Source organism: Carassius carassius, chromosome 50 (genome assembly GCF_963082965.1).
Source record: "Carassius carassius chromosome 50, fCarCar2.1, whole genome shotgun sequence".
Lineage (NCBI taxonomy): Eukaryota > Metazoa > Chordata > Actinopteri > Cypriniformes > Cyprinidae > Carassius > Carassius carassius.
Genome location: NC_081804.1, coordinates 11,595,485 through 11,605,635, shown reverse-complemented (window position 1 = coordinate 11,605,635; position 10,151 = coordinate 11,595,485). Strand labels below are relative to the sequence as shown.

General features: G+C 38.7%; 1 protein-coding gene across 2 annotated transcripts; it reads left to right on the top strand.

The window, feature by feature from the left end:
• Window positions 1-766: 766 nt before the first annotated feature.
• Window positions 767-7,900, top strand: LOC132133663 (prosaposin receptor GPR37-like). Of its 2 annotated transcripts, none has more exons than XM_059546558.1 (2): window positions 767-2,000; window positions 6,443-7,900. In XM_059546558.1, exons 1-2 carry the CDS (start codon window positions 1,113-1,115, stop codon window positions 7,265-7,267), a joined length of 1,713 nt encoding a protein of 570 aa, XP_059402541.1. In that variant the 5' UTR covers window positions 767-1,112; the 3' UTR covers window positions 7,268-7,900. The 2 variants fall into 2 exon arrangements, with proteins under 2 accessions (XP_059402541.1, XP_059402542.1); XM_059546559.1 differs by having other exon boundaries at window positions 1,669-1,743.
• Window positions 7,901-10,151: the final 2,251 nt, after the last annotated feature.

Genomic DNA, 10,151 nt, shown 5'->3' with positions numbered 1-10,151 from the left:
TTAATCACTTATTCATACAGAAAAAATACATTAATTACTAAATATTATAACATTTCTTTTTTTTCTTTTTCTTTAATTATTTTATCTAATAAAAAAGTGGGAAAAGTGGTCACAAACAAGGACTTCAAAATCTGTGGCTAGGGTCAAAATAATATGTCATGTCAAAAAAGCAGAGTTTCCTTTAAGGTTTTTTTTTTTTGTAGTGTCTCTGTAGAAGAGCGTTCATGGCTGGACCTTTGCCTCTCAGTCTACACTGTTAAGGACAACAACAGACAAAACGTTAGCTATCATATCACTAACACAGAAAGAAGAATAGAGCAAAGACATCATAGACAGCCACCTTCGATGAACAAGAAAAGGGGAGTTGTTAGAAATGTTTGTATGGAGCGAGTTTTGTGTTGAGAAATGTAAATACGTTATGGTCAAACACAATCCATAAATTCATATTATAAAATAAAACAGCTTTATATTTATAATACATCTGTTCATTCTTTTCTGCGAGATTCCCACTGACTTACAGTTAAAATAATGAATAATTATATAGAGTATAGTATAAAGTATAAAACTATTTTCTTTTTACTTGCTCTGTATGTCATCATTATTTAATAAGCCGTCTGAAGTGAAGTAACTGGTGAGCATCGCCAGCCCGTGGTTGTTGCTAGAAACACATTGCAGGTCTGTATTAGTCCTCTAGGTGGCGCATTCACTGTGTTTACTTGTATCTGTGAAAGCGGCGCCTCCCTGACAGAGCTTCATATCACAGAGCTGCACCAGGAGCCCATGAACGCCACTCAAGGAGAGATGCTGGAAGCTCCTGGCCCTATCATATACAAAACGAAACGCTAGTAAATATTTATGGGGTTCCTCATAACTAGTTTGTAATTGTTTGGTTAGTTACCTGTTTGACCAAGTATTTCCAGTTTTTTTTTGTTTTGTTTTGTTTTTTTTGTCCCATCACAATTCCGCTGTTATAATATTACTCCTAGGATTAAAAAATGGAAACTGGAGATGTTCATCTAAACGAGAGACCAGCGAACGGAACGAAGCTTGTTGTTTGTTCTACAGCTTTGCCTTAACAATACTGGAATTATCCGAATTTGGATATTTTCGCAATGGAAATGCAATCTTTAACTGTATTTAGTTTGTTCGTTTGTTGTGAACTCTCAGTAGCTCTCGCGCTTAGCAATAATACGAGATATTTCACGTCAAAGAACGCTTCATCCTATAAAGTGCGTGAAATCAATACAGACGGGCATGAACGACGTGTAACTTTAAATAAAATCAGTTATGGAACGGGTAAGAAACCCAAAGATGTGCTTTCATCGACCAGGACTACGATCAACTTAACGTCTGTCAATAGGAGCTATAAAACAACGGTAGGGGCGTTTTCCAGGCAAAAGGACGAAATAACTTATCAAATGGACAAATACAGGAAAACAAAACCATTTCTGAGGAAAATGAAAGGCGAAATTCGCGTAAACCGACGTTATCGTCGACAGGAAAGAGTGACGGCGCGAAATGAGTCTGACAGGATTCAAACCATAAATACATTTGAGCGCTTCGAGTCAATGCCGAAGCCTGTAGCGCAGATCCAGCCCACAGACTTTCCCACTGAGATCACGTCTATCCCTGAATGGGGCACCTCACCTGTGGAGGACTATGAGGAAGTCTTCACCCCGTTCATTCCCTTTAATACACGGTCAAAAACTCCAGGGGTTAAAAATCCGTTTTACCCCGTGACAGGTGAATCGTACCGTGCATATGCTGTCATGTGCATCTCCATCCTCATATTCACTGTGGGAATTGTTGGAAATATAACAATCATGTGCATAGTGTGCCACAATTACTACATGAGAAGCATTTCAAACTCCTTGCTGGCCAACCTCGCCCTGTGGGATTTTGTCATCCTGTTTTTCTGCTTGCCACTTGTTGTATTCCATGAACTCACTAAGGACTGGCTCCTTGGGGAATTCTCCTGTAAAATCGTTCCATACCTTGAGGTAAAACTGTGGTTGGTCACTTTGCATGGATGACTGAAATGCAGTCTGTGTAATTGATGTGTGATATTCTTGTTATTAGACCTACAATTTGAAAATGAATATGCTAATGGTAGAGCAAGATGTAGGCTATTGATAGTGGGACTGTATAACAGTAATACAGGAATCAGTTTGGATAAACAAGTTGATAAGAACCATATTTGGTCACATACTGTACATATTAGAATGCTGCATACCATTCCATCTCTAATGCATTAATTCAGCCTATATCCAGGTCTATGGTGAAAGGTGGAGTATATGGGACATTTTTAATGGACCAGACTCATAATTGAATTAGACTTAGTCTAGCCAATTCCCATACATAACCCCACTTTCACACATCAAGAGGTTTAAACTGTAGTAAAGTTGCTGGTTTACCCTTTCTGGTGAATGCACCACATCTGCTATTCACACCTCATTCATAAATTTATCTGTTAGCTTGAATTGTGCATCTGCATCAAATGTGTTAACTTGATGTCGTTTAAATCGGAAATGAAAGAACATTTATGCCAGAGACACTTCTAGTGTCAGCTAGTAACAAAGTGCAGTACTCAAGGGAGACGTTAAAGTTTCCTTCAAATGTCTTTTCTGCTAAACCATAATGTGTTATTAGTCAAGTAAGTTGCAATGTACATATTGACTTAAACAAACTTGAGCTTAGCAAGATTTTTTGTCAAACTGTTTCTCTGCCAGGACAGTTGTTAACCTGAAAGAGAAACTGATTGAAAAATACATTTACACCAATACAGCTATAGCACCTTTTGTGGCAATGCTGAGATTGCAACACACTTGCACTGTGTTATTTCAGTCAACTGAAATAGTTTTGTTTACTTGGGTAAAAGCTAAAATGTTCAGTATGTGTCCATTTTCCCACAATGTAAAATAATTTTTGACTTGCAAGTATTGGCTTTGCGTCAACTTCTTAACTTTGTGATTTCTTATGTCAGAGCGCCTTAACTGCATTTTGTACACATTCAAACTGCTAAACATATGGCTTTGTTCTCATATAACACAAAGCAACATTCTTAAGCCAGGAAAAATATTCAGAGCTGATTTGTTGGCATTTTAACAGTGGGAGATGTTCACATGAAAAATGCTGTTAAATTAACTAGAAGGCTATATGTGTGAAAGTGGATATGTAGATGACTGGATTTTAATGCAAATAAGTGTAGGCCAGAACAGACATCTTGGTGGTGTTTTGTCTTCCACAGTAAGGGGGAGTGTCTCCTCTACAAAGAGATGTGGTATTGCCCATGGGGCAGCATTCAGAATGTATCATGTGTTTCTGAGGAATTGACCTGATTGGTACAATAGTAGTGGCTTTAATCTCCTGACACACTACAGAATGACAGACCTACACCCTAGATTCAGAACAACCTGCTAACTTGATCAAAATGCTTCAACCTAATAATGAAGTTGATGGCCTTGAATTGAAAGGCTGTGGTTTTGATGCACATTTAGTGGGATTGGATTTCCTTGTTGTTCCAATGGCGCAGGTGTTCAATACAAGTTACGCTCAATCGACAGCCATTGTGGCTTAATGTTGATTACTAATTCATTAGTAACTTGTTGCTTGTTCCTTAGTATACTTTTACCATTTTTTAGAGGATTCAAAAGCAGAAATGTTTATAATTTTATGAAAGCACTTAAATTAATTATTCTGTTAAAATATTTATTTAAAACATATATGTAGTATTTGAGCTATATGCTTGTTCTTGACATTTTAGGTGTTACTGTATGCTGACATTTACATTTACACATTTAGCAGGCACTTTTATCCAGAGCAGCTTACATTGCATCCAAGGTACACATTTGTTATCTTCCCTGGGAATCAAACCCATTACCTTTGTGTTGCTAGTGCCATGTTCTAGTGAACTTTTTTTTTTTGCAATAAAATCATGTTAATGCACATATTATTTATGTCTTGTGACTATACTATTGCGTGTTTAAAAGTTTATGAATTGGCCAGATTCACCCCCGTTGTGAGTGCATCACTGTAAAGCCCAGATTACTTTTTTTTTTAATGCATACATGTGACAAATGTTGTCATCAGAATATTATACTGTACACGCACTGCCAGTTTTGGTCACACATGTGTATTGACTTGGTTTTGCATTAATCAGTTGTTCCAAAAGTGGCAACACTGACCCGGGCCGCTGTTTCACAATAGAAAATGAAGCTAAAGAGCTTAAACAACGACAACAATACAATAGGAGTCTGCAATAACAACAGTTGCCTGCATTGACAAGGGCTTGCGGAAGGGGGTTGTGAGATAGCAGCAACTTTAGCTTAAAAGAGTACAAAGACTTTATTATGTTTTCTTTTCTTTTTTTTTTTTTTTTTGGTCATAACTTCTGGAGAAAAATAGAGCAGACACTGGAAAAAGATGAAGCTCTTGTATAGCGCATGTATCGACAGCCTGCATTCACGTACACCTCAAATAGAATATACTTTGAAAGGATGTACAAAAACGAAGTATACTTTAGGTTTAACCCAGATTTTTGTATTTTCAATCAAGTTTGTCATAATTTACTCACACTTAAAGGGTTAGTTCACCCAAAAATCTAAATTATGTCATTAATGACTCACCCTTATGTCGTTCCAAACCCGTAAGACCTCCGTTCATCTTCGGAACACAGTTTAAGATATTTTAGATTTAGTCCGAGAGCTCTCAGTCCCTCCATTGAAGCTGTGTAAACGATATACTGTCCATGTCCAGAAAGATAATAAAAACATCTTCAAAGTAGTCAATGTGACATCAGAGGGTCAGTTAGAATTTTTTTAAGCATCGAAAATACATTTTGGTCCAAAAATAGCAAAAACTACGACTTTATTTAGCATTGTCTTATCTTCCGGGTCTGTTGTGAGACCGTTCAAAACATTGCAGTTTAGTGATATCTGGTTCGCGAACAAATCACTCGATGTAACCGGATCTTCTTGAACCAGTTCACCAAATCGAACTGAATCATTTGAAACGGTTTGCATCCCCAATACGCATTAAACCACAAATGACTTAAGCTGTTAACTTTTTTAATGTGGCTGACACTTCTTCTGAGTTAAAACAAACCAATATCCCGGAGTTATTCATGTACTCAAACAGTGCACTGACTGAACTGCTGTGAAGAGAGAACTGAAGATGAACACCGAGCCGATCCAGATAACGAACAAAAGACTGACACACAGCGTGTCTGAACCGAACTGGTTTTTTGGTGATTGATTCTGAACAGATTCTGTGCTAATGTTATGAGCGCGGGTAAACCGAAGGCTGGAATCAAGGGCAATCATCACAAATGACATCATTACGTCGAGCGCAAAAGAACCGGTGAACCGTTTTCTTCAACCGGTTTATTGAATCGAACTGTCCGAAAGAACCGGTTCACAGAAAAGAACCGAACTTCCCATCACTACTGGTGATCCAAAAACCAATGCAACCGGTTCTTGACTCGTGAACGAGTCAATCTTTCGTTCGTTATCTGACTCGGCTCGGTGTTCATCTTCAGTTCTCTCTTCACAGCAGTTCAGTCAGTGTACTGTTTGTGTAAATGAATTACTCCGGGATATTGGTTTATTTTAACTTAAAAAAGTTAACAGCTTAAGTCATTTGTGGATTAATGCTTATTGGAGACGCGAACCATTTCAAACGATTCAGTTCGATTTGGTGAACTGGTTCAAGAAGATCCGGTTACATCGAGTGATTCATTCGCGAACCGGATATCACTAAACTGCAATCTTCTGAACGGTTTCACAACAGACCCGGAAGATAAGACAATGCTGAAGAAAGTCGTAGTTTTTGCTATTTTTGGACCACAATGTATTTTCGATGCTTCAACAAATTTTGACTGACCCTCTGATGTCACATGGACTACTTTGATGTTTTTATTACCTTTCTGGACATGGACAGCAAACCGTTCACACAGTTTCAATGGAGGGACTGAGAGCTCTCGGACTAAATCTAAAATATCTTAAACTATGTTCCGAAGATGAACGGAGGTCTTACGGGTTTAGAACGACATGAGGGTGAGTCATTAATGACATAATTTAGATTTTTGGGTGAACTAACCCTTTAAGTTGTTCCAAACCTGTATGAGTAATAATGTTTGTAAACAAACGGTACATGTTGATTTCCATAGTATATATTTTTTTGCATTCAGTGGCTACCGTCAATTGCTTGGTTACCAATATTCTTCAAGACATATTCTTTTTTGCTCAACAGAAGAAAGAAGCTCAGACAGGTTTGGAACAACTTGAGGGTGAGAGAATGATGACAGTGAAGTATCCAGTAGAACCTGTAATTAATGTTAATACCACCTGGAATGTTCCTCGATCCACTTTTTGTCCAGGTTTTTCAGTGAATGGATTTTCTAAAAGTTTATTTATAATGACCACGCATCTCCTTTACCTTGCAGGTGGCGTCTTTAGGAGTAACTACCTTCACTCTTTGTGCTTTGTGCATTGACCGTTTCCGTGCTGCGAGCAACGTCCAGCTGTACTACGAGATGATCGAGAACTGCATCTCTACTGCAGCCAAGCTAACCGTGATCTGGCTTGGTGCTCTGCTCCTCGCCCTGCCCGAGCTCCTCATCCGGCAACTGGTGAGAGAGGAGCGCAAGCCTCCAGAGGTGATACCGTGCGAACATTGTGTAATCCGAATCTCCACGGCTCTCCCGGACACGCTTTATGTGCTCGGACTCACCTACAACAGCGCTCGCCTGTGGTGGTTCTTTGGCTGCTACTTCTGCCTGCCCACCCTCTTCACCATCATCAGCTCGGTGGTGACCGCACGCAAAATCCGCAAGGCCGAGCGAACCAGTGTCCGAGGCAACCGCAAGCAGATCCAACTGGAAAGCCAAATGAACTGCATCGTGGTTGCTTTGGCTATACTGTACGGCTTTTGCATCATTCCAGAGAACATCAGCAACATCGTATCAGTGTACATGGCTACAGGCGTGCCAAGGCGCACGCTAGATATCTTGCATCTGGTGAGTCAGATGATGCTGTTCTTCAAGTCCGCAGTTACACCTGTCCTGCTTCTGGTGCTCTGTCGGCCCTTCAGCAAAGCCTTCCTGGACTGCTGCTGCTGCTGTTTTAAAGAGTGCGGCCCACCAAAGTCCTCCGAGCCCAACAGTGATGGCAACGATCAGGACGGCACCACCGAGCTGGAGCTTTCACCCTACAGCACTGTAGTCCGCAGGGATCCATCTACCTTCCCAATAGCGGGAACGCACTGCTAAAGTTGTACCTTAAGGGCTAAACATTACCAAGGGCTTAGATTTATTTGAAATAAACCAGTTGAGAGATGTTGTTTTCACAGGCTGTGCAATTTTGTGCCGTTTCTGTTTTTACTCAACTTAGTTTTGGGAGAGATGCTCACAAACTGGATATTCTGTCTTGTGAAAATAGAGGTATACACATTTATCACAGGCCACATGGTCTTAAAGATGCAACTGCCTATTGATGTTTACAAAAGAAGAAGTGCACCATGAGTAGTTTCTTGAAAGTTTATAGGAAGTCTAAAATAATTATAAATTAACATGCATTTGCACTGTTTTCTTATACAATATCTTTTTTTCCCCATTTTAATTTGGTTTATTTGGGTTTTTGTTCAAAGTGTCTTTGAACAAAAAAAGAGGCTTATGGGTGGTAATAGAAAATGGTTGTTCGTAGTATGTTTTGGTGTTGTGGAAATTGGCGATTCTTGTGAATCGGTTCAACATCAAGCCTAGCTCCTTTGCTTTGTAAGTATTAAATTCACTTTGTTTTTTCTAGTAGAAGAACTTGTGACGCTCTTCAGCCACTGGAAAGCACTGAAGAAGCTGTTTAGCCAAGACTTTAATAAAAAAATAAAATAAAAAAACAACAACAAATTGGAAGGTCTTAAGAATTTTTTTTTCTTTTTTATTGTACAGATGTTTGAGATAAACTAAAATAAATTTATGAAGTGGACCTTTACTGAAGATTTTTGAGAATTTTTATTTTTATTCAGTTTGTGATGGTAAATTGAAGACTTGGAGATCCTAACAAATCAGTTTTCCTACAGTGGTAAGTACAGAGGCCTGTGGGTCATCAATGGAATACAGTATTTTCCTAGCACACAGAGGCTATTGTTTAATGCTGTGGCTAGTTAAACATTAGGCATTCATACACAAGCGGATTCCATGACCTCATGGACAGAAGTGCGGACTGGATTGGGAATGTGGGGAAAGATGTAGGAAGCCTGTTTGGTTTAACAGGACAGCTGGAGTTTCGTTATTGTGGACTGGTTGCTTACTGGCCATTTAGTGTAAAAGGAAAGTTGTACTTTTGCACTGCTTGAGGAATAAGCCCATCTCTTTTACTATACATTTAAGCTTACCACCAAAACCTGGTGAGCCAGTTTGCTGTATGCTTCCTACACAGCTTCCTTGGATGGCAGCATCATAACAGAAATTATATCTCAAGTGAGTGATTTTGGGAAGAATGCTTTCTGATGCATAATGTGACACTGAAGACTGGAGTTACTTTCTTCTGTGGAAGACAAAAGATATTTAGAAAAAATGACCAATGTTTTGGACCCCATTGACTGAATGGACAAAAACATTAGAATTTTTTTTATTCTTTTGTATTGCATGGAAGAGAGCCATAGAAGTTTGGAACAATGCAAATTTCCAGCATTGTCTCCATCTTCTCTTGTTTATTCTCCACTTGTACCTTTGAATCGTGACTTTGTATACCTGATCAAAATATGTTCAGATCATGAAGAAGATTATCTTGAATTTTATTTTAAGGTTCTCTGTTTATTGATGACATTCTCATGCATATTTAAATGGATTGCATCATTCAGACCCACTTCTGCCCAATAAATGATTCATAGGCACAAACAAACAGTCATTCTTTTGAACGGCATGTGTCATATTAATATTTCATGAATGATGAGCACTCCATGCCACTACAATGCATACTTGAGATGTTGTTGGGTCCTGCAAAGACTATATTCATTTTTTGTCTCATTTTTTAACCTTATATTACATATTATTAGGGCATCTCTTAATTTCTTATGTAAGATTTACTATGCCATTTCATTAATTTTGTGAGTTATGCACATCTTCTCAGATAGTGTTTACACTGATGGGAACAGTTTTAGGTGTTTGGGCTGGGAAAGTGCCCATGCTTATAATGGCTGTTCGGTTTTTGGCATATTTTCTAACTGGATCCATCTGATTGAGTGGATGCCATCCATGGAAATGAAGGGCTTTATTGTCTTGTTATTCCTTTTGTGGAATTCTCCCTCATTTCTAGGTCACCGCCTGTGATGGACGCTTGAATGCATTAATGAGTTCCCTGCAAACTATTCCCTGTGTGTGAGCGGCTCTCGTCTTTGTTACACACACACTGTACTATTTGCAGTCCCCCTCCTCAGCTGCCCTGAATGGGAATTATGTGATTGTTGGCACTGCCAAATTGCTGTTTGTTGTACGAGAACATGAAAACCTTTTAATTTGTTTTTGAAAAATGTAGTTGAGCTGTTTTGACGTTCACACAACGGAACAACCCATGCACAGTCCCTACTGTTTCATCAGCAGCAGCATTTGATTGCATCCAAAGGGAAATCGCAACAATTAATGTCAAAGTGAAACTCTGTTATAGCCATTACATTAATAGATCCAGCCTTTTTAATGTAATATAAATATGATCTTTAGAAATGAGCTAATTAAAATGAATATATAATTTTACATTTTATTGCATGTTCAAAATTGGATGATTATCCAAGACAAAAATGGGTCCCCAAACCTATGGGATTGTGTAATTGTGCACCACATGACAACGGATGGGAAATGACCTTTGCTCATTACATAATAATGAGTGTCTTATAAATTTTTAAGCTCCTTTTATCTCAACTTGGCAAAGTAATTTGCATGATGTTCTGATGCCTCTCCTGCAATGATCTTAAAGGGGTGGTTTACTGTTTTTTTTCTGGGCTTGATTGTATTTATGGGGTGCAGTCTAAAGTGTGCATGCTTCGTTAAAAAAAACGCATTATTCTTTACATAAATTACCTTTATTCCACTCAGATCTGTTCCTTCTCGGACAAACGCCTCAATTTATTTCCTGTTATTATGAAGCCCCTCCCTCAGAAAT

Excerpts from the sequence above, each read along its gene's own strand:
- LOC132133663 (XM_059546558.1), top strand. The coding sequence starts at position 1,113 with ATGGAAATGCAATCTTTAACTGTATTTAGTTTGTTCGTTTGTTGTGAA. Across the intron at positions 2,001-6,442 it reads AAATCGTTCCATACCTTGAG|GTGGCGTCTTTAGGAGTAAC; the intron begins GTAAAACTGTGG and ends TTTACCTTGCAG.